The sequence below is a fragment of the Mercenaria mercenaria genome, chromosome 1 (assembly GCF_021730395.1).
Source record: "Mercenaria mercenaria strain notata chromosome 1, MADL_Memer_1, whole genome shotgun sequence".
NCBI classification, from domain to species: Eukaryota; Metazoa; Mollusca; class Bivalvia; order Venerida; family Veneridae; genus Mercenaria; species Mercenaria mercenaria.
The window spans coordinates 31,996,580-32,022,397 of record NC_069361.1 but is presented as its reverse complement, the minus strand read 5'-3'; the positions used below and the strand labels follow the sequence as shown (position 1 = coordinate 32,022,397).

The 25,818-nt window shown below is 35.9% G+C and overlaps 1 protein-coding gene and 1 long non-coding RNA gene across 2 annotated transcripts; one reads left to right on the top strand and one right to left on the bottom strand.

The window, feature by feature from the left end:
* The first annotated feature begins 101 nt into the window (after positions 1 to 101).
* LOC128557066 (KIF-binding protein-like) lies at positions 102 to 25,818 on the top strand. The gene is made up of 2 exons (XM_053543636.1): positions 102 to 358; positions 21,156 to 25,818. The coding sequence occupies exons 1-2, from the start codon at positions 127 to 129 to the stop codon at positions 22,982 to 22,984; spliced, it is 2,061 nt and encodes a 686-aa protein (XP_053399611.1). The 5' UTR covers positions 102 to 126; the 3' UTR covers positions 22,985 to 25,818.
* On the bottom strand, positions 13,088 to 14,650 carry LOC128557075 (uncharacterized). The gene is made up of 3 exons (XR_008371013.1): positions 14,512 to 14,650; positions 13,733 to 13,924; positions 13,088 to 13,475 (listed from the first exon to the last, which is right to left on the bottom strand). It is a non-coding gene; the product is annotated as an uncharacterized LOC128557075 (long non-coding RNA).

Below are 25,818 nucleotides of genomic sequence, written 5' to 3'. Positions count from 1 at the left end.
TTTTTTATCAGTATATCTTTTTTCTACAAAAGCTTAACATTATGTTACAGGCCTATCAATTTTTTTTGCGATGCACATTATGCATACGGATAAATTCATTCGGTGCGGGTCTTTTCAGCATCCAAAATGGCGGCTTGGAAAGATTTCCTCCTACGGGAAGGTTACGAAAACCTCTCGGAAGCGAAAAAGTACGCAGAAGAGCTATCAAATGATGATCCAGAAGACGAACCATACAGATCACTTTATAAGGCACGCGAAAATTACAAGACTGTAAAGAAAGTTTTGAAGAAATTTGCTGACAAACGCCATGCTGATGAGGATTTGCAGTTTCTCTGGGCAGCTCTTGAATTAAAACTTGGTAATGATTTACAGTCATGTTGTCTTCTAGTGGAGGCATTATCCTGTTATTTGGTCTGCGGACCAGAAACTTTCCGGTCTTATTTTCTTGTATTAATGTAACTTTCTTGAAATTATTTATCGGTGTTTCTACCCTATTGGTGTCAAAAAGTAGTCCATCCTAAAAAGGAGTTCCTATAGTGTTACCAAAAAAGTCCCTAAAGGGTACGCCTATAGTGCGCAATGGAGATAAAGTGCGCAATGGTGCGAAATGGAAGTAAAGTGCGCAATGGAGTCAATTTTTTTAGGGATGATTATTTATTTATAGGAAATACCATTGGAAGGGTAATTAAATAATAATAATTAAAAAGGAAACACAAACATCAAATAATTTTATATTTTTACATGTTATTTTTATATATTTATACTAATTTTAATCGTATTTGAATGATATATATGATGTTAAAAATATACAAACATATGCATTTGATAGATTTAAAAGTAATGGTAAATGCAGAATAATTTCAATTTTTTCTTTAACAGAAATAATATATTTAAAGAAACAATGCGATGAAAACATAGCAAAAACATTTAGATTTTTATACATTTTTTAAACATATAATATATGTCATATATGCGCGGCCCTAAGTCTTTTAAATTTAATAACAGTCATAAAAGAATTTTTCTATATCAATATTTCCTGAAGTTCAGACAAAGTCAGATCAACAAACAACTGAATTTAAACAAATAAATTACATTAGAACAATATACACAGACATTTAATTCTAGATAGATTCGAACCCATGATTTAACATTTTGAAAAAATTATAGACAGACAGTCAGACATACAGATAACTTTATTTCACCTATGGTATTATACAATACTACGTTAATAGATAGTTTTATTTCTCTAAACAATTTTCCCAAAAAGGTTATAAATTATATGTTAAACATACAAACACTCGAATTGAAACTCATTATAAAAAACATGCTAAAAGTCTACTGGTTTAATATCAATTGTAAAATGGAAGAATAATATTTAAAAGGGAAAAAATGGCAAAAACATGTAGATCTTAATACATCTTTATACAGATAAGATAAGAAATATAAAATGATATGTTTAATAACAATAGTAGTTTTATATCTTTATTTACGTCTCATTCTTGCATACGACATATATACAACAAACTATTGCAAGACCATTCTATTTAAGAATTATAAGAGACAACAATCGTAGCAATAGGATATTTAATTTCAAAACTTACTTAATTACTCTTTTATACATTAAAAAACATTATACAGCGATAATTAGATCAATAAACACGTGCGCTCTTTCTTGATATAACCAATTAAAATAGCATGAAGTACTTATCAGATGCGTGATTTAATCAGTTAGCATAGGTGTGATAATCCTGATAGTTCAATTATACACCTTAATCAAGCGGCAGGTTATTTTAGACAAAGCAATAAAAGGGTCATTAAAATTCCTTAAAGTTATTGCAATATTATTTACCAATAATAAATTAAGTAAAACTATTTTAAACAGAAAATCTGTAGCTGGGAGTATATATATATATATATATATGAATGATCAAGTTATCGCTCCTAATAGAATGTTTCCATTGCGCACTTTGCCTCTATTTCGTGCCAGTGATTTAGCACAAATATCTGTAATGTGCCTATTCTTTGTTAAAAGAATTTTCAAGACAATTCCATTATTTCAAACAAGTTTACAACGACTATACAATAGAATTGATTGATTTTTTTAAGTCGGCAGTTATATAAGGATTATTATTAATGATAGATATAATTATAATTATGATACATCTATTATTTTATTGCAACAGCATTTACCGAGAGTAAATAAAATCTTTCAAACAATTTTTAAACAGATAACTGTGAGTGTTTTCTAAATATTCATCCAAATATACAGATAAGATAAGAAATATAATATGATAAAAGAACAATAGTATGGTACATATAAACAAAAAAAAATATAATATTTACACACTGCTCAGTAAACCTATGACACTTTATTTATTATGTGTTAATATTTTTCAGAATAATTTATACTTGTATAGCTAAGAAAGGCGATAATACAACTTGGAACAATCGTAGCATTAGGATATTTAATCTCAAAACTTACATAATTACTTTTTTTTTTACATTAAAAGACATTATACAGCGATAATTAGATCAATAAACACATGCGCTCTTTCTTGATGTAACTAATTAAAATAGCGTGAAGTACTTACCAGATGCGTGATTTAATCAGTTAGCATAGGTGTGATAATCCTGATAATTCAATTACACACCTTAATCAGTCAGCGGCTTATTTTAGATAAAGCAATAAAAGGGTTATTAAAACTCGTTAAAGTTATAATTATGATATATCTATCATTTTATTGCAATATTATTTACCGATAATAAATAAAGTAAAACTATTTTAAACAAAAAATCTGTAGCTGGGAGTTTTTGTTTTGTTTTTTGTTAGCTCACCTGAGCAATGCTCAGGTGAGTTTTTCTGATCGCTCGATGTCCGGCGTCCGGCGTCTGTCGTCTGTCGTCTGTCGTCCGTCGTCTGTCAACATTTAGCTTGTGTATGCGATAGAGGCTGTATTTTTCAATTAATCTTTATGAATATTGGTCAGAATGATAACTTTGATGAAATCTAGGCCGAGTTCGAAAATGGGTCATCTCGGGTCAAAAACTAGGTCACTAGGTCAAATCAAAGAAAAACCTTGTGTATGCGATAGAGGCTGTATTTTTCAATTCTTCTTCATGAATTTTGGTCAGAATGATTGCCTTGATGAAATCTAGGCCGAGTTCGAAAATGGGTCATCTCGGGTCAAAAACTAGGTCACTAGGTCAAATCAAAGAAAAACCTTGTGTATGCTATAGAGGCTGTATTTTTCAATTGATCTTCATGAATTTTGGTCAGAATGATTACCTTTATGAAACCTAGGCCGAGTTCGAAAATGGGTCATCTTGGGTCAAAAACTAGGTCACTAGGTCAAATCAAAGAAAAACCTTGTGTATGCGATAGAGACTGTATTTTTCATTTAATCTTTATGAATATTGGTCAGAATGATAACTTTGATGAAATCTAGACCGAGTTCGAAAATGGGTCATCTCGGGTCAAAAACTAGGTCACTAGGTCAAATCAAAGAAAAACCTTGTGTATGCGATAGAGGTGGTATTTTTCAATTAATCTTCATGAATATTGGTCAGAATGATAACCTTGATGAAATCTAGGCCGAGTTCGAAAATGGATCATCTCGGGTCAAAAACTAGGTCACTAGGTCAAATCAAAGAAAAACTTTGTGTATGCGATAGAGGCTGTATTTTTCAATTCTTCTTCATGAATATTTGTCAGAATGATAACCTTGATAAAATCTAGGCCGAGTTCGAAAATGGGTCATCTCGGGTCAAAAACTAGGTCACTAGGTCATATCACGTAAAAACCTTGTGTATGCTATAGAGGCTGTATTTTTCAATTGATCTTCATGAATTTTGGTCAGAATGATTGCCTTGATGAAATTTAGACCAAGTTCGAAAATGGGTCATCTGGGGTCAAAAACTAGGTCACTAGGTCAAATCAAAGAAAAACTTTGTGTATGCAATAGAGGCTGTATTTTTCAACTGATCTTCATGAAATTTAGCCAGAATGATTACCTTGATAAAATCTAGGCTGATTTCGAAAATGGGTCATCTGGGGTCAAAAACTAGGTCACTAGGTCAAATTGAAGAAAAACATTGTGTATGCAATAGAGGATGTATTTTTCAATTGATCTTCATGAAATTTGATCAGAGTGATTGCCTTGATGAAAACTAGGTCGGTTTTGAATATGGGTTATCTGAGGTCAAAAACTAGGTCACTAGGTCAAATTAAAGAAAAATCTTGTGTATGCGATAGAGGCTGTATTTTTCAGTTGATCTTCATGAATTTTGGTCAGAATGATTGCCTTGATAAAATCTAGGTCGAGTTTGAACATGGGTCATCTAGGGTCAAAAACTAGGTCATATCTAAGAAAATGCTTGTTTTATCGCAAGAGACCAAATTTTTGGTCCAATCTTAATGAAAATTGGTCAGAATATTTGTTTCCATGAAATCACTAGGTCAAACATGTTTTACACTGTTATGGAGTGTTTCTTAGGTGAGCGACCTAGGGCCATCTTGGCCCTCTTGTTTGTTAATCAAGTTATCGCTTCTAATAGAATGTTTCCATTGCGCACTTTGCCTCCATTGCGTGTCAGTGATTTAGCACAAATATCTGTTATGTGCCTATTTTTTTTTAAGAATTTTCACGACAATTCCATTATTTCAAACAAGTTTACACAATAATAATCGTTCCTATACTATACAATAGAATTGACTATACAATAGAATTGATTTATTTTTTAAGTCGGCAGTTATATAAGGGTTATTATTAATGATAGAAATAATTAAAATTATGATATATCTATCATTTTATTGCAATAGCATTTACCGAGAGTAAATAAAATCTTTCAAACATTTTTAAACAGACAACTGTGAGTATTTTCTAAATATTCATCCAATTATCGCTCCTAAAAAGGTTCTTTGCGTACTTCACCTCCATTGCGCACAATTTGAATTAGCCCAAATATATGCTGCTTGTGTGCCATTTTCAATTCTTGGCATTTAACAACGTTTCCATTAAGTTAACTACAGCCAACAAGTTTACCCAATAATCGACGCTATAAAAAAATTGACTCCATTGCGCACTTTACCTCCATTTCGCACCATTGCGCACTTTACTTCCATTGCGCACTATAGGCGTACCGGTCCCTAAAGTCTTTTTCATTCCCCAGGTGACTATAGTCTGTATCAAAAGACTAATGCTATTTATTCCGTTTAGTGTTGAAAAAAAAAGTCCCTAACCTCAGGTGACTATAGTCTGTATCAATAGACTAATGCTATTTATTCCGTAATGTAACCGAATATAAAAACTACTTACATGTCAATTAGCAGTCCAAAATTACTTCAACAGCAAATGGACAACGAAATATCCAAGTTTTAAAGGAGCAGTTCCAGCACAAAATTAGTAAAGCCTTTATTCATTTTAAATGTTTACAGATTGTATTTCTTTTCGTCAAACAGACGGAATAAATCACGAAAATGTTTATATCCGCTCTCATCCTTGCACAAATTTGTCAGATAAGCCAACTCTAGAAATATATCTGGATTTAATCCATTGACATACACGAATGCAGCTAATAATAAATGATCAAAATGTTTAACACCTATCTTTCAAAACAGTCTTCTAATTAGATTTGGCCACTTTTTAGCATCTCCAGTAATGTCTTGTATTATCATACATTGTGTGTAAATTTTTCTTCTTCCATAACTAACGGTCAATTGAAACTTGCAATCAAAATCAAGGCATATTAACATCTCTGTGAACTATGTTAATGGGTTCATTCGAAGTACATGATTATCTTTTGATCTGAATGTAAAATTGTGGGTAAACGTCTGCAGAATGCCTGACCTCTCTATATATACTCCTGGTATTTGGTCCGCGGACCAAATAAATTCTTCGTCGCTATATATACTCCTGGTATTTTGTCCGCATCTGAAAACTTCCATATTAACGAATTATTTTAAGAATGTCACCCCAAAAAGACTACCAAGCCCCATTTTCTGAAAATATGATCCCCCAAAGAAAACCCTTTTCCCGGGGATACTTCCTCTTATAAGGCATTACAGTCTTCGCCTTAATTTTTTTTCAGCACTTGTCCTTTCGGGCAAGTAAGTTAAGAAAACCACTTGCCCGAAAACATTTTTACTTGCCCGAAATAATTTTGTTTATAAATATGATGTATTTTGGTTTATGCTTAATTCAACATGCAGTTACTTAAATGGTAGTCAACTAACCTACCCACACTATCCATGGGCAGGCTAAGCCAACGTAAGTGGATAACCATGTTGCAATATTCAAGTAACTAGCAGACAGAAATTATGGGAGAAAACTGTAGAAAAAAAGTAAGACTTATAAATACCAGTATCTAGTTATGCCAGGTGTGGGGTTCAAATTTGCACTATCCTTCTAAAACTTACTTTTTAGGGCCTAGGCCTTTAAAATATTGTGCAGTTGTTCAAAGTTAACTGCAATAATGGATCAGCCAGGTTAGGCAGTTAGGCACCCCCCACCCCCCAAAAAAAATGTTTTGTGTTTCTGCTGGCATAGCCAAAGAAAGTAGGGTCGGTAGGTCAGTATTTTTGTTTTTTGTTTTGTTTTTAGCTCATCTGATTTTTTGAGAAAAAAAATGATGAGTTATTGTCATCACTTGAGCGGTTGTCGGCGTCTGCGTCGGTATTGCCTGGTTAAGTTTTATGTTTAGGTCAGCTTTTCTCCTAAACTATCAAAGCTATTGCTTTGAAACTTGGGATACTTGTTCACCATCATAAGCTGACCCTGTATAGCAAGAAACATAACTCCATCTTGCTTTTTGCAAGATTTATGGCCCCTTTTGTACTTAGAAAATATCAGATTTCTTGGTTAAGTTTTATGTTTAGGTCAACTTTTCTCCTAAACTATCAAAGCTATTGCTTTGAAACTTGGAATACTTGTTCACCATCATAAGCAGACCCTGTACATCAAGAAACATATCTCCATCTTGCTTTTTGCAAGATTTATTGCCCCTTTTGGACTTAGAAAATCATTTTCTTGGTTGAGTATAACGTTTAAGTCAACTTTTCTCATAAACTATCAAAGCTATTGCTTTAAAACTTGCAACAGTTTTTCACCATCATAAGTGGACACTGAACATCAAGAAACATAACTCTATCCTGCTTTTTGCAAGAATGATGGCCCTTTTTAGACTTAGAAAATCATGGGTAGGACAATATTTCTATTACACAAAAAAAATCAGATGAGGGTCAGCACCCGCAAGGCGATGCTCTTGTTTTGTTTCTTTTTGAAGCATTATTATCAAGTAAAATTTTAATGTAGCCTATTATCACAGTCCGCGGCGTCGTGTCCAAAAAAAAAATATGGACAAAATAAACATCATCAACCCACCCGTGTTTAACAATTATCGGTAATTATTCTGTTGATAAACAAGTAATTGGCCTTGTTTTCATCATCAATTAAAACCCCCTCAAAGAGCTAAAAGAAGTGTGTCGGTATCGTGGCTTCTGAAGTGGAGATCAAAGCGGTATAGTTGCCCGAGATTGTCATGGCATTACGTCATATTTTCGCGCCATGTGACACATCACTGTCTGATCGTACGGCCTCGGTTCTTGAAATTGCTGAGAAGAAATCAGTAAAAAAAGTATCTTCTTTAATTTTTTTAAAAGTGAATATATAATATCCCGTATAAACTGACAGGTAAATGTGTCAAACGATAATAGTAGATATCCTACCTCTGTGACCTATTTGCCCTCAAGGAATTTACATTATTGTTTGAAAAGAATATCTGACATAGTGTTGAGTCAAAAAAATACAAAGATTCATTTACTTATTAAACTTATTAAAAACCACAGCGACATCATACTGCTTTATTTTAAAACAATTTTTATTTACGTTCACGAGGTCCCGTAACCTATTCTGCCGCACTTGCAGAAAACAGTTTGCCGAAAATCGTTTTCAACTCGATGTATTTAAATTGCTGCCGCTTTTTCATTATTTAAGATTTTTTAATTCCGTTTTTTGTACTTTTTTGTCAAAAGTCTGAAATTTATGACTATAGTATGTATTATTTATTTACTTTTAGAAATAAATTAATAATTAAGATCGCGCTGTTTGAAATTTAACAAATAATTGTATGAAACTTCGTTGTTTTTATAGAATTTTGCCTACATTTCTGTCGATATCTTAGTAAAATTGTTATAGAATTCAAACTATATAACTTCTCAAGCAGTGTTGAAAATTTGAAGCGATTATATTAAAAAATGAATGCACTACACGCATTTTTTTGTGTACATGTCGATAAACAAAAGTAACGGCGATACGATAGGTCGCACGTGCTCGTGGAATGGAAAATTACTGGCATGACGTTTTGATATCCTTACGATTCGCGGGTAAATTCCAGTCAATTCAGGTAATTTTAGGGATGTAATTTCTGAATTTTGTAAAGTTACTTTATATATTGCAAATGTGAAGTCATCAATTCATGCATAAATATATGAAAGCTAGTATTTAGGATGTTCATTTCAGATTCATGAAATTCTGTAATCATTGTGAAAATTAAGGGATTTAAATTTTGGAAAAAAGCACTTGTCCGTTCGGGCAACCACCTGAAAACTTTGGCTTGCCCGAAACAGGATCTACTTGTCCCGGACTTCGGGCAACCCAGTTACGACGAAGACTGCATTAGAATGAATCTATTGGAAAACAATTTCGTCTCTCTATATATACTCCTGGTATTTGGTCCATGGACCAAATAAATTCTTCGTCGCTATATATACTCCTGGTATTTGGTCCGCATCTGAAAACTTCTATATTAATGAATTATTTTAAGAATGTCACCCCCAAAAGACTGCCAAGCCCCATTTTCTGAAAATATGATCCCCCAAAGAAAACCCTTTTCCCGGGAATACTTCCCCTTATAAGGCATTAGAATGAATCTATTGGAAAACAATTTCGTCTCTCTATATATACTCCTGGTATTTGGTCCGCGGACCAAATAAATTCTTCGTCGCTATATATACTCCTGGTATTTGGTCCGCATCTGAAAACTTCTATATTATTATTAACGAATTATTTTAAGAATGTCACCCCCAAAAGACTGTTAAGCCCCATTTTCTGAAAATATGATCCCCCAAAGAAAACCCTTTTCCCGGGGATACTTCCCCTTATAAGGCATTAGAATGAATCTGTTGGAAAACAATTTCATCTCTCTATATATACTCCTGGTATTTGGTCTGCATCTGAAAACTTCTATATTAACCTTACTTTATTACTTTACTTTATTTACTTCCCCTTAAAAGGCATTAGAACGAATCTATTGGAAAACATTTTCGTCTCTATATATATACTCCTGGTATTTGGTCCGCACATGTATAATTTATTATGTGTATTCCTACGCGACCTTACATGACCTCAACAGTGAATGGAGGATGGATATACTATGATTTTTTTTTTTAGAATGGCGGATGGATACACTATGATTTTTTACAAAACCGAAGCTAAACATATCATTTAAATGTTTTGGAATTTATTTGGTCCGCGGACCAAATAACAGGATAATGCCGTAAATATGAGAAAAAAGGCCTGGGCAACCAAATCTTGTAGTTTATAACTTCATAAATGCCAAGTTTCCTGGACAATCTTCCAGTTTTGCTGTAAATTACATAATCATGCCTTAGAAAAAGTTGAATCCTCAAAATACTTGGGAAGTTGGGTGACACAAACCAGAATAATTTAAAATGGGACAAACACATCAATTCCATTACAAATAACAGTGCTTTTTCAGCGTGTCCCACGGGGCCGAAATTCGGCCCCATTCCCAATGGCAAATATGCATATTTTTTCCCAATAGCTGTTCAAAAATTCCCAATCAAAGCAAAAAAAAAAAAAAAAAAAAAAAAAAATTTTTTTTTTAGACCTAGGTATTTTGTTGCAAATTATAGTGGTGCAACCATAGTATTATAGATTTTATTGAATTTGAATATAAAGCAGTTTCCTTTTATGAATATTAGCAGTAGAAATCACAGGAATATACATAAGGAAAAAAAAAGACTGATTTTCATGGAAATACTTTCCTAATTTGGATGTTTAACCGATACATATATTTCCCAATATGACAGTATTCGCTAGTCGAAAATTCCCAAAAAGCACAGGGGCCTTTTTCCCAAAATGGCCAGAAAAAGCCCTGAATAAGGCAAATCAGTAGGGCTGTAACGGGTATCAGAGTACTTGGATATCCACGAATTCGACCAAAAGTTCGATTGCGGATATTCGTCATTGTCAAGATCGTTGGATCGCGATATTTTTCATTAATACATGTAATAAAACTAATATGTACAATTCTATCAATAAAAATAAATTTAAGCCACATTAAACGTCTTCAATGAATTTTCTTGCACATATAATACGATTACGCGTTGTCAGATTCTAAACCGGATGTAAACAAATGTCTTTGGTAGAGTTAGCATCGGTCTTATATTCGAACTAAAATTAATATGAAATCTGTCAAAACAGAGAATAAATTTTTATCGTTTAAGTTATTAAATTCAATAAAAAGTTAAATACCAAATTTCTTTCCAACAAATTTAATTTTCTTATCAAAAAATGCAAAACTGTTACTAAATATTGTGATATTTATGACCAACGTCATATCGTTCATCTGCAAGAATGGCCGAGTATTACAGAAGTCCACCCGAGAAAACTGACTTTAATTAATGAGCAAAACGTATAAACATAAGTCAGAACTATTAAACTGAACACTATGAGAGCTGCAAAGTTTAGATTCCATAAAGAAAACAGGCTTGCATAAATATTTTTTTGTATCATTATAAGTTGTTGCTTGTGATCCATTGTTCGATCTGTGAATCGTCAGCCCCAACTCGCGGATCGGATTGCCACTTCTCTGACGATCCACAGCCCTACAAATCAGTCACTTGGTTTTCTTCGTAGAAATTTAAAAATTAGTTCCTCAAAAGTAAAAGAAAATGCCAAAAGTATGAAAAAGGCAAAGCCTCTGAGCGAGCTTAGCTTAAACAACAAAGAAACTATTCACTGCTTAAAATAATTCACGAGAACCTATTCACTTAAAAAGAAAGTCAAACAAAAATTTAGTGTCATCATACCTGTAACAGCGAATATCATACGTTGCAAAATTTATGTAAAGCCGGTGACACCAGGGTTTTTTCTAGCTAATTTGGGAACATCGCCTATACCCCCAAAATTGGGAATTTTGACGCATAAATTTCCAAGTTGGGAAATATTTAGTCCCATAGGACATAGTAAGGATTTGTTCAAGCACTACCTCATACACTTGTTTCACATTGTGCAACCTCTTTAACATACTTCCATTACAAGATTGTCTATAATTTGGTCAATGTTTGTGCAATTTTATGGATTTTTTTTTCAGAATGTAGAGATTGGGAATTTTTGCACTCATTTTGGGAAAAAAACATACTTTTTGGCATTGGGAATATAGCCGAATAACGGCTATAAAAACAGCCGGAAAAAAAACCTGGACACGGTGAAGTCATTACCTGTTTGCTGCGTTCTTTCGGCTTTATGCTTATTAATGACATTTTATCCCATTTTCTGGCCAATGCTTAATCTTTTAAAAGAAAGTGATAATTTTTTCTACCAACTGGAAATCTTTCTTGCATTATTTTTGAGTGATGGATAATATTATACAATCAAATGAAGTTCTGTATTCACTGCCTGTGAGCACCTGTCCGCTAGGGACGCGCTTTTCGTAAAATAAAAGTAAAATTGAAATTATTTCCATAACAAAACTTTTTTAAAAATGAAGACACCTAAATGAATATAGAGATTGTAACTCAAATATGAAATTAAAAAAAAAAAATTCCCGACTGACGGAAGTAGAAAAAAATGGCGGTGCCCAGACGTTGGCGAAAATTTTTCAGCTACATCACTTTGCCTCTTTCGGCACACCTTTGTTATATTCGCCTTCACATTGCCTAAGGCAAGCTACACGTAGCGCAATTGCTCGCGAGCTATGCTCGCTATAAAGCCATAGTTAGACCCAAATTGGAATATTCTTTGACAGTCAGGGACCCACACACTAAAAATCATATAAATCAGATTGAGAGAGTTCAGAGAAGAGCTGCAAGATTTGTCACCAGCCATTATCATAACACTAGCTCGGTCTCAGACATGTTAAATAATTTGAATTGGCCAACCCTAGAAATCAGAAGAACTAGAGCAAGACTCTTGACGCCAGTCTGTATTTCTTGTACATGTGAGCATTGAGCTTGTTGTGCCCTGAGCAGAGCCTGACCATCATCACTTGTTCAGACCGATCAAGGAGATGAAAAGCATCTTTCTCCATCCTTGGTCTCGTTAGTGCCTTGATGATGGTGACTTTCTCCTTGTAACTCACAGGTTCTGTTGGTTGCTCTGACTGAGCTCCTAGCTTAGCCAGTTTGTCTGCCTCTTCATTGCCTGCAAGTCCACAATGGGATGGAATCCACTGAAGTGCTACTTTGCAGGTTATACTCAGGCTCTGCATTCTCCTGGCTAGCTGCGGAGCTTTATTGTTGATCAGAGCTTCCATGACAGACAGTGCATCTGTGAGAAAGACGACTGAGGAGCTTTCTTCTGCCGAGTCTTTCAATCATTGAGACGGCCTTCATGAGTGCTTCAGTCTCTGCCTTGTAATTGCTGCAGCGTTTTCCTGTGGCTGCTTGTAGTGTTTCTCTCTTGCCAGATGGGTATTGAATGAAAACTCCTGCTCCTCCAACATTGACGGCGCATGTGGCTGATCCGTCTGTATAGTCAAGAGTCCATGATTCCGGAGGATAGTCTTCATTGATCATAGCAAGTGTGGGGCTCTTCTGAATGCCTTCATCCTCTTGCTTCCCGCGGTCAAGATGAGGAACAGCAAGTCTCACAGTCACTGAGGACAGATCATTTGTTAGTGGGTTTATAATGTCTTCACTACCTAGGGGAGTCCAGGCCCTTCCCCAGAAATTTTTTAAGGCGCTGGGGTAAAGTTTGCGTGGCGGGATAAGGGGTGGGTGCGGGAGGGGTTTCCCCTCCCGTGATCGATTTTTTTTTTAAAAAATCGAACCCAAATGGTGCTTTTTTAAGTATACCATATGCAAAAAAACACAACAACATGTATTTCATTACTTTTACATTTTTACATAATCATATAACCATCAATATATCATATACACTACACAGACATGACAGATGTCCACTTCTTTTATATGTATTTTCGAACAACACATATGTCCTTCCACTTCTTTGTCTTTGTACTAACACTAACAACACATAGGCATTTTTGTTTTCATATACCGGTAAGTGTCTGTCTTTGGCTCTGTGCCATTCCTTTACTGCACCACTGAAATTAAAGTCATTCAGTTTTTGTCCCTGCATGGACACCATGAGTAAGGCATTAAGCACTTTCATGCGCACCGGTGAATGGTGGGTGGTCTTTACACATTCAACTGCTGAAACCTCTCTCACAATCTGAAAGTACAAAAAAGTATTTATTTTCCCAGAGCAAGGATAACCAAGGATGGATTTATATTGTAAAAGTTCCTAAGATTTGACATTTATCTTGTGTTCTTCTGCACAATGAATTGCAACAGTATTTCTGTTAAATATTTGTGGGTGTTAACAACACCATTGCAGCTTTTATACACACAGAAGCAGGTTCTGTATTTCAAGTTTAACTATGTATTTTACTGCAAGCAGCAAGTTTCAGAAAGAACATGTATACACACCAGCTGTGGAGGTTGGTAGAAGCAGTCCCACTGTAGCGACTTTGCTCAGGTTTGGGTGAGACTCGGACAGATTACCAACAATCCACTCCATGGTGCTCAAAGTGTTCATCTGTGGTAAGGGTGGCTAAGATTCGCCTGTGCCCATTCAATAACCGCCCGGTCTTCTTCAAGGGAGAAGAGTGATGAAAGAGCCTGAAATAAAACAGAAGTTACAATGACATGTTTCAATGACTTGACAAAATGAATCATAACTTTTTTGTTGTTGATAAGTTTCTTGTTTTTTTTTTCTTCTAAAATTCTTTGGACCATACATGATGCTGTAAATATAGTCAGTAAATAAATAAATCAATATTTATTTAGCATAGAAATATTGACTTCCTTGAAATACAGCAGAAGAGAATTCATTCATCCCTTTTACCGACTAGCCCGGTTCTTTACGTGAGAAGGTAGGCAGTTGCTTATTTGGAACTGGTCTTTCCCAGGAACGATGGTTAGGTAACCTGCCCTAAATTTTGTTATTCCACTGAAACTTGTAACATTTGGTCTTTTCATGTTTACTTTGAGAGATACAAAAGCAAAGTGAAACAAAAATATCATAGTAGATAAAGTTTAATATTTAGAAATTAATAGCATCTTAAACAATGGTAATTAAACATCCTCGAAAAAGTTTGCTTCAGTTCATCCGGAACAATGATTTCAAACTTCAGTCAAAGAATCACTGGTCATTTTAATACAATTGCCTTTCTGTGCTAATTATTACTCGATAACAATTAACTTACCCATGCATGCCGTCACCAGCTGTTATCCCATTTCGTTGCATAGACTAATTATGATCTTTAACTAATTATAATCCAATCACTCCTGCTCCAGTTAACTTATGAAAACACAGACTTTCATCAACACGTGTCGTCAGTACACGGTAAACAGCTAGCTACACTGTGTATTCATAAACTTCACCGATCGATATTTACCTGAGGTATCTCACAGGGATGAAATCGGACGCTGCGCTAATAATTGAGGCACCGCGCGGGATAATTAAGCGCTGCGGGAAGCTGTATTTCGTGTTTTAAGGCGCCGCGGTAGCGCGGCGCCTTATGCGGCTGGGGAAGGGCCTGGGAGTCGTTGGTTTGCTTTGCCTTATGTACGAAGCTGCTACGTTTGAGCCGATTCTTTGTGTAGCCATCTAGCTTGGCTTTCGTGGGATGGTCTTGAAAAGACCTGAACTTCTCTGCTTGAAGCAGAACCTTTGCATGTCTTCTGTCTTGTAACGGCTGTGTGCCTGTTAGCTTCTCCATGAAGGTGATTGGCGTAGGCTTTGTAGCACCTGTCATGATCCGCAATGCTTGGTTCTGAACCTTGTCTAAAGCCTGTTGGTTAGTTTTGGCAGTAGTGGTCCAGGCAGTTGAGCTATAAAGATACTCTAAATGGGGTCTCAATGTTCCCTGATATACTGTCTTGAGTATTTGCTCATTTGCTCCCCACGTTGTTCCAGCAAGTTAGCGCATCATGGCAAGCTTCCTACGGGCCTTCCCTTCTGCTTGACTGGGGCTTCCAGGTTAGCCGTTTGTCAAAGGTCACTCCAAGGTATTTTGCCTTGTCTGCTTCAATCAGCGAAGTATTTCCCATCTTGATTTTACCCGCCCTCTGCTTTGACAACAGGGAGAATAGAGTGGTGGACGATTTCTCTGTATTTATCAATACACACCAATCTTCAGCCCAAGCTGAAAGCTTGTTGATGGTTTCTTGCATCCTGTATGTGGCTGTAGTGGCATGTTCTTTACACCATAACACCAGATCGTCAGCGTAGAGAGCAGCCTTAACTCCTTTCGGTAGTTCAGACACCAGATCATTGATGAAAAGCAAGAAGAGTGTAGGGGATAAGACTCCGCCTTATGCGACACTATGACGCAACAGGAACTTCCTACTGTTGGCATGTTCTAAACTGACTCTTGCTCTCCTGTTGTGGAGGTATGACTTAATCCACCTCAGCATGTGGCCTACTCCAGTCCTCATCAGCTTGACAAGGATTCCATCAGTCCAGACATTGTCAAATGCCCTCTGCAGATCAATCCATGCTGTAAGCACGACTCTGCTCTTGGAAGGCGTCCTCTATCTCTTGCGATAGATGAGTGGTCTGGTCCTCAGGACTCGTCATGTTTTATAAAATAGTCCATCATATTGTAGTTATTTACCCTGAAAATAATTTATTGGTCCCTACAGGTTTAAGAACAAGGTATGGTAGCATATACACATTCAGGCACACAGGAACATCCAAAGACTCCTATAAATTTTCATTCTATCCAAGAACTGTTAGCCAGTGGAACATGTTGCCTATCACAGCTCATGAAGCAGCCACAGTATACACATTTAAGACCAACGTCACTGTGCCTGTTGTTGTCTCAGCCATAGGATATTAAACAGCAACTACTCATTCTACTGTACAAATTTTGTAAACGAAATAAAAAAGCAACCAAAAAAAAAAACAAAAAAACTTTTAGCTCTCAAACACTATATTTTTAGTTATTTTAAATTCACCAGCGCCTACACATAATCTTCATTATTATGAGGGAGTGTAGTATTTAGAAGAAGAAGAGGAGATTTATCGACCAGCATTTTTTCAGGAATAGGAGAGATCGTGTTTGTATACAAATCCATTGTATTTTCTATTTTTAGAACTGATAAGTCATTGGTCGGGTGGACAGAGGCCGAACGTCCAAGTTTTTTGTAAAAAGTGATGTTTTTCTAACAGCCTAAACTTTCTTAAAACACAAATTATATCAATATTTTTTTGATCAATGGAAAGCTTATAAAACAAGCAATTTGTTAATCACTTTTTAATTATTATTTCAAAATAAAATGGATTAATTATGAACAGTTAACTTACAGTGTTTTTCTAAAAGTTTTGAATATCATTACGCTATTAAAATTATATGTCAATTTAAAATGGTTTTTCATTTAAAAAAAGATACTTGAATACAAAAATATGAAATTATAAGTATTTCAAAACTTTAAATTTTAAAAATCCATAAATGAGCTAAAAAGTTATTAAAAATTAAAAATTCCGATCCCATTGTTTTGCCCATTTAATGAAGCTGATGTTGTGAAGACAAGGTCAAAATAGCTAATTCTGGCCCTATCAGGGTCCATAACTCTGGAACCCATTATGGAATCTGGCAAATTGAAGAAAGGAACCAAATCTTGTGGTGATACAAGTTGTGTGCAAGTTTAGTTAAAATCAAATCATAAATGAAGCTGCTATTGTGCAGACAAGGTCAAAATAGCTAATTTTGGCCCTTTCAGGGGCCATAACTCTGGAACCCATAACGGGATCTGGCCAGTTCAAGAAAGGAACCAAGATCTTCTGGTGATACAAGTTGTAAGCAAGTTTGGATAAAATAAAATCATTAATGAAACCACTATCATGCAGACAAGAAATTGTGGACGGACAACGGACGGACAACAGACGAAGGGCGATCACAAAAGCTGACACCTTGTCACTATGTGACAGGTGAGCTAAAAATAGCATAGTACACACACCTGTTGGCAGAATGTCATCAGTGCGTGACCTTGTTAAACTTTTATCGATAGAGTACTAAATTACTTCAGCCACAGTGTGTAATTAGCGATATAGATTGATACAATCATGATAAAATAAACTTGGAATTTTGGATTTCCGCGAGAAATAATTGATTTCCGTATGACCGGGAGATGGACTGAAAATCTGTGAGTCTCACGGACGATCTGGGAGACTTGACATGTATGTAACATTTCAGCTCACTTCGAAACTTTGCCTTAGTGTGTTCCTCTTGTAATCAGGTTGGAGACTTCCCCTGGATTGAGGGACATTCTCTTGATCTAAACACTGTCTCTTGTTCAAGAGACAACATGTCTTTCGATCGAAAGACTCAAATTGGCTTAAGCAATGAAAATCAATGAAAGAATAATTAAAAATCTTCATTTTAGAATGTGCAAATTTATTTCAAATATAGAAAATTATCTTTTATTAAATTTTCAAAATCCAAATTATTACAATACAATTATTACAACTTCTACGACAATGTTTTTCTTGTAAAGTTTACTTGAAATAACAAGTTGTTTAAATGAATTAATAATGCTACTGTAATGAAATGGTTGTTTTAATAATGATTAGAGTCGCACCATGAGAAAACCATCATAGTGGATTTGCAACCAGCATGGATCCAGACCAGCCTGCGCATCCGCGCAGTCTGGTCAGGATCCATGCTGTTCACTTTCAAAGCCTATTGCAATTGGAGAAACCGTTAGCAAACAGCATGGATCCTGACCAGACTGCGCGATTTTCGAATGTTAGAATATTCATTCCCTAGTTTTTAGCTCCACTTTTCGAAGAAAAAGTAGAGCTATTGCACTCGCCCCGATGTCGGCGTCGCCGTTGATTAAAGTTTTTGATAAAGTCAAATATCTCTGTTACTATCAAAGCTATTGACTTGAAACTTAAAATAATTATTTACTATCAGAGTCTACACCAGGAGAAACAATCCCCATAACTCTGTTTGAATTTTGACAGACTGATGCCCCTTTTTGACTTAGAATTTTTTTGTTAAAGTTTCTGATCTGTTACTATCAAAGCTATAGACTTGAAACTTGAAATAGTTATTAATTATCAAAGTGAACACTTGGAGAAACAATCCCCATAACTGTGGTTTGAATGTTGTCAGAGTTATGCCCCTTTTTAACTTAGAATGTTTGTTTAAAGTTTTATAAAGTTTTTACTGGCAAAGCTCTAATTTTGAGTCAAGCACTGAGGAAAGTCGACCGCACTGTCTTACGGACAGCTCTTGTTATATATGTATTAGGGCTGGATCAATATACCGGTATATCGATATGAATTGAATATTCATGTTTGCGTGCTCGCTTAGCTCAGTAGGGAGAGCATCGGTCTATGGATCGCAGGGTCGCGAGTTCGATCCTCTGGCGGGGCGTATGTTCTCCGTGACGATTTGATAAAGGACATTGTGTCTGAAATCATTCATCCTCCACCTCTGATAATTCATGTTGGGAAGTTGGCAGTTACTTGCAGAAAACAGGTTTGTACTGGTACAGAATCCAGGAACACTGGTTAGGTTAACTGCCTGCTGTTACATGACTGAAATACTGTTGAAGAACGGCGTTAAACCCAAAACAAACAAAAAGCATCATGTTTACACCGATGTATACGCATATCTACTTTCTTTATGTATCGATATATTCAGTGATGTCCCTTTTAATACAAAATAGAATTAAACTTTTTCATTTTTTTTAGCTCATCTGATATTTTGAAAAAAAATGATGAGTTATTGTCATAACTTGATTGGCATCGGCATTGCATGGTTACCGTATAACCCCGTATTAACGCTCCCCCTATAATAAACGCCCCCCCACGTTTTTTGGGGAAAATAAAAAAATCTTACCTTCAAAAATAGATCCAACACAATAATATCCAGATAATAACAATTCCATAACAATACAAATGAATTTAAAAAAAAAACACACTTTATTAGCACAAACTTTTAAACACGTCAACAGGCATGGCACAAATAAATCTACTGTGTGTAAGTACTGAATATGCTAGGTGCAGGTAAATACACATAAACATCTGGGCTATAAACGCTACAGTATTGATCGAATTTAACTCGGATCACGTCACTCAGCGCGCGACTTTACACAGATTCCCAGTACGATGACGTATCGGGTTAATATGTCAGTGCGTGAATTGGGATGAATAGGGGGGCGTTTATACGAGTTACTGACATTGTTTGGATCAAATTTTTCGTAAAATGCATTGCCCCCGGGGGCGTTTAAACGGGGTTATACGGTAAGTTTTATGTTTAGGTCAACTTTTCTCCTTAACTATCAAAGGTATTGCTTTGAAACTTGCAACACTTGTTCACCATCAATAGCTGACCCTGTACAGCAAGAAACATAACTCCATCCTGCTCTTTGCAAGAATTATGGCCCCTTTTGGACTTAGAAAATATCAGATTTCTTGGTTAAGTTTTGTGTTTAGGTCAGCTTTTCTCCTAATCTATCAAAGCTATTGCTTTGAAACTTGCAACAGCTGTTCACCATCATAAGCTGACCCTGTACATGAATAAACATAACTCCAGCCTGCTTTTTGCAAGAACTATGGCCCCTTTTGGACTTAGAAAATATCAGATTTCTTGGATAAGTTTTATGTTTATTGTTTAGGTAAACTTTTCTCCTAAACTGTCAAAGCTATTGCTTTGAAACTTGCAACAGTTGTTCACCATCATAAGCTGACACTGTACAGCAAGATACATAACTCCATCCTGCCTTTTTGCAAGAATTATGGCCCTTTTAGGACTTAGAAAATCATGGGTAGGACAATATTTCTATTATACAGAGACAAAAAAAATCAGATGTGCGTCTGCACCCGCAAGGCGGTGCTCTTGTTATCACTTTACACTAAAATATTCAGAGAAATTAAATTTGTATTTTCGGGCCGCCATTATATCCCAAAAAAGTCGCTGCCTACTTTCATATTTTGTTTTGACAGCTCAGTTCAAAGACATCTGCCAACAAGCATGCATGACGTCTCATGTAAATCAAGCACATGATTTAAGAAAATTCTGTTTTTCATTAGCTTTTTATTTGCACACTGACTGAAAATCACTCGCTAATATGAAATGAAATCCATATGGCACACCAGCTACATAATTTCAGTTTCGGTGAATTCCATTTACACAGATGTTGTTACCACGCGTATTGCTGTTTTAATTTTAGCAATTTTAAAAATTAAAGAAATAAATTAAAAACAAAACAAACTTAAAGATCTGATATACTAATAAAGGCCTTGCATACATATTAAGTTCTCAGTCGAAATTTACCACTTCATAAGCAGAAGTATATGCATTTTGCCAACGTATAGCTCTGTAATATAGACTGATACATCTATTAGGTAAAAAGATGGTGCTTTAAGGTTTCTTTATCAATTTTATAGGAGCCCACACAACTAGACATTTTCATTTTCTCACAAAACAAACAATTATTTTGGACCAGTTATGTTGCAGCTTTGAAGTAATAGGTCCAAGTAGCTGTTGTATTGAATCGCCAATACGTATTGTGTATTGATCCTTCTTTTATTGCAATACGTATTATATCGATTTTTTCCATTCAATACATGGCCCTAATATGTATGTTATATAACTTATATAAAAACAATAAAAGAAACAAACAAACAATATGGGAACAGAATTGAAAATGGATAGGGAAAAAACAACCAACAGGGCTTACGCTAGGCTAAGATTTTAGAAAGAAGTCACTTCTCCCTCGGCTAAAATTAGGGAGAAGTTGAGAGATTTTAGGGAAACCTGGAAAGATTTTAGCGCCATGACATATTAGTCGAAAAAGGAACTAAATGTAGAATAATCTCTTTACATTTCAGGTATCAATTATACCAGCACAGAGGAACAAGGAACTGGAGAAGAACACTTGCAGAAATGTCTGGAAAAGATGGAGGATTTTAAATTAACTCTGAAAGGTACGGGTATATACCTGGAAGCACTGAACAATATGGGAATTCTGTTGACAGGGAGGAGAAAGCCTGACGAGGCTCTGGAATATTTTAAACAAGCAGAATTGCTGTACATAGACTTTAAAAATGTGATTGGTGGAGCACCGTGGATGGTTGACGAGTTTCTGTCTCCTCCAAGAGATGATATGGACAAGTTAGAGTTTGAACGAGCCACGCATTTGGAGAGTACATATACCCATACGTTATTCTATTTTGCACAGGTTTATCAACATCTTGGTCAGGCAGATGTGTCAGCGCAATACTGTCATTTCACACTGCAGAGGCAGTTGGACTCGCACAACTTAGATTCTTTGGACTGGAGTCTGCAGGCAGCAACTTTATCACAGTATTACATGACTGAGAGGGATTTTACAATGTCTCGTCATTGTTTAGCCAGTGCTGAAGTTATCTTTGAACAAGCTGAAGCAAATAATGTGAACTGTCCTGATGAGATGAAGGAAAAAATCAATCAAGCAAAAGCAGATATTCAGCGATGCTGGATTAAATATGGATTAGGTTTGCTTGAATATTCAAAAGAAAAACAGTTAGAAGAATTAGCTAGTCAGTCAGAAGGTGAAGAAGGGGAGACAGACAAAAGGAGCGGGTCGGCTGCAAGCGGAACTCAGAGCAATGCTAGTACATCAACAAGTGGGCAAGCTACTAGCAATGCAGACAGTTCCCAGAATGAAGGATCTGTTAGTAGCACTAGCACTCCAAGAAATGTTGAAAATGATCAAATCAAACAGGATGACAGTGAAGCTAGTCAGCCAGAAGATAATAGTAATGCAGAGTCTCAAAATACTGAAGCTACTGGAACTAATGAAAATGAGGGTGAAAGTCAAAATGTTGCTGAAAGTAATCAAAATGTAGAAAAAAGTGTGCTTGATTCAGAGCAGAGAAGAAAAATCGAAAGGGAGAAGCAGGTTCATGAAAGGTTTAATCTAGAAGTAACTTCCCATGAGGAAAAGGTAACTGATAAGCCTCTACCAAACTTCGAGGAAGCTAGAGTTGTCTTTCTTTTAATAAAGAAATGGATAGAAGGAGCTAAAGAATTCTACAAGTTTGATTATCACTGTCCGGACTATGTTTCCATAGTACAGGATCACAGCTTGTCATTCAAATTCTTGTCATATTTTGAACCTGACTTAGAAAGGCAGTGTAAGATGCACAAGAGAAGAATTGATATGTTATCCGAAGTCCTGAAAGAGCTTAGTATTCAGCACTATCTTTTAGTCTGTCGACAGCTGATGTTTGAAATCGCTGATACATATAGCGCCATGTATGATCTTAAGCTAGCAATAATGGAAGCATCCGGTGAGGGTTCACGTCCAACTCCACACCATGTGAAAAAATTGAATTCTCTAACAAGCGAGAGCATAAAGTACTATCAGGATTACCTGAATACTCTCAAGGGAGGTAAACCAGTTTATCCGGATGAGTTTCCAGTTAACGATGTTAGGCCAGGATTGGTGGCGATGTTCTGTATGGGTCGATTGTTCTCTAAGTTCCTTACAGGTGATGTGCAAACTCGCCTACTGAACATTAAGAAAAGCAAGGATTGTTACCAGTTTATAGTGGACTACTGCAAAAGAAATCCTTCTGCGGCAACACTTGTTGAAAGTGAACTGGATATATGTAAGGAAATGGTTCAGCTTCTTCCAGCTAAAATGGAAAAAATCCGTTTACAGTCAGAGATATAGGGCAGGTTTAGTGATGCATAGTGCAGGCATCAAATTGGCATCCATGCATGTCAGACAGTTGTTCTTAAGGATTTTGTTACTTTAAAGAGTTCCATTCTGTTGTAATTGAAATGTTGCATATGAGAAAGCTTGTTGTTAAGTTATAAATGTTATATTGTAGTTAAGTTTAAAAAGGCCAACCTTTAAAAAAGTGTTTGTTTGACCACTATGCTTCAGCTCAGAATTTACGAGGCTGGTAATTAGTTGATTTTTGTTGTTGTTATACTTTTTTTCCATCAATACAGAGCTGTGAAAACAGAAAACTAAGTCTTATGTTTAACATAACTTAGGTCAAAAATTGTAATAAATTTAAGGTATGACCCACCTAATGGTGAATATTTCAAATGTTCAAAACAGTGTTACAGCAATATATTGTATCCAGTGAGAGACTTGTTTGCAAAATTTAAACAACTTTTATCGTGCTGTTTTTTTTTAAAAATAAATTTTGTATAATTCATGATATTTCCTCAGGCTCAAGTAGAGACAACTTTCAAATTGATTGCCACTGTCCAAAATGTTTGCAGAGAATTTATTATACCATTAGTTTTTATAAAAGAAACATCAAATTATTGGTAAACAATTATAAAACACAATAAAACTGTGAATATCATTTTCTAGGGTGCCTCCGGTAAAAGGAATTAATGAGACAGAATTCTAACTCCAACATTGAAAAATTAAGGTCAAGTCCTGTGGGACTGTTTTAAACTTTGCTCACTTCATTCAGAAATAACCTTGGGGCAGATACATTCCTTCCACAGTATGAAATCTAAAGAGTAAAGGCAAAATAAAGAACTTTTACCACATGTAACTCAGTATTTTTAAAGATGTCTAACTCTGCCCCCTTCTGTTTTTAGAGGTAAATTCACTTTGAACAGCAAGAAATCACTTACGAAATGAAATTTTTTTACTCGTACGATAAATCTTAGTCTTGAAACATAAAGTAAAAACTTATTAGCAAAAAGGAATATAAGGGGGAAAAATTGGTCCCAATGTGGCTTGAACCTATGCCCCTTGAAAAATTTAAGTCAGAATAGGTTTATTGTAGGAATTGAATACTAATCAAAAGGAGGTATACTATTACATGGGAATACCTTAAGTCATCATGTTTGAAAGGTGATACATTATTTGACTTTTGTGCAGAAAAAGTCTATTTCAGAAGTAAAATTAGAATGTGATTGAGGTGTTGGTAGGTGCAATGCAAACAAGCATTTTTTAAAAGGATGGCATTCTTCACTTTATGTATGAGGTATTAATTTTTATTCTGGCCTATTTATATCTTTTCTGTTTTTAGCTCACCTGAGCACAAAGTCATGGTGGGATTTTAGTATCATTGGATGTCCATCGTACATCTATGTTCATAAATTCTTTAAAGAACATCTCCTAGACCACTGAGTCATTTTCAACCAAACTTGAAACTTCCCTCTTGTCAGAAAAATGCTGGCCTAATTTCAAAACAAGGCAGTCTGAAAGACAGCTATATCCCCCGCCACTGCTATGGATAGTGAAAGGGTAAACCTTTGATTTTAGCTGTGACCTTGACCTTGAACTGACATGGCTGACTCATGAATTCTGCACAACGTCTTGATGAGGTGATCATTTGACCCAAGTTTCATGAAAATCCTTCAAGGGGTTTAGGAGATACAGAGCTGAAACCTTTGACCTTCAGTTGTGACCTTGACCTTGAGTTGACATGGCTGACTCATGAGTTCTTGATGAGGTGATCATTTGACCTAAGTTTGATGAAAATCCTTCAAGGGGTTTTGGAGATACAGAGTGGACACAAAATGGAAGGCTCAAACCTTCGACCCTTAGTTGTGACCTTGACCTTGAGCTGGCATGGTTGACTCATAATTTCTGCACATCGTTCTGATGAGGTAATCATTTTACCCAAGTTTTATAAAATTCCTTCAAGGGGTTTAGGAGATATAGAGCGGACACGAAATGGAGGGCTCAAACCTTTGACCCTAAGCTGTGACCTTGACCTTGAGCCGGCATGACTGACTCATTGGTTCTGCATATCGTCTAGATGAGGTGATCATTTGACCCAAGTTTGATAAAATTCCTTCAAGGGGTTTAGGAGATATAGAGCGGACACAAAATGGAAGGCTCAAACCTTTGACCTTGAGTTGTGACCTTGACCTTGAGCAGACAAGGCTGACCCATGGGTTCTGCACATCGTCTTGATGAGGTGATCATTTGACCCAAGTTTCATGAAAATCCTTCAAGGAGTTTAGAAGATATAGAGCGGACACAAAATGGAAGGCTCAAAACCTTTGCCCTAAGTTGTGACCTTGACCTTGAGCCGGCATGGCTGACTCATGGGTTCTGCACATCGTCTTGATGAGGTGATCATTTGACCCAAGTTTTATAAAATTCCTTCAAGGGGTTTATGAGATATAGAGCGGACACAAAATGGCAGGCTCAAACCTTTGACCTTGAGTTGTGACCTTGACCTTGAACTGACAAGGCTGACTCATGGGTTCTGCACATCGTCTTGATGAGGTGATCATTTGACCCAAGTTTCATGAAAATCCTTCAAGGGGTTTAGGAGATATGGACCGGACACGATTTTGTTACGGACGGACGGAAAGACGGAAGGACGGACGGACGCAGACCATTCCTATAATCCCTCCGCCACGGCGGGGGATTAATGATACCACAGATATTTTCCTTGTGTGACCCACTACAAAATTGTTCAAGCAAGCTGTGCAAATTGTGTTAAGTCTTGACATTTTTCTGGTAGTATAGATTTTGTGTTTTGTTTTGGTTTAAAAGGATTAAATTATAAAACTACA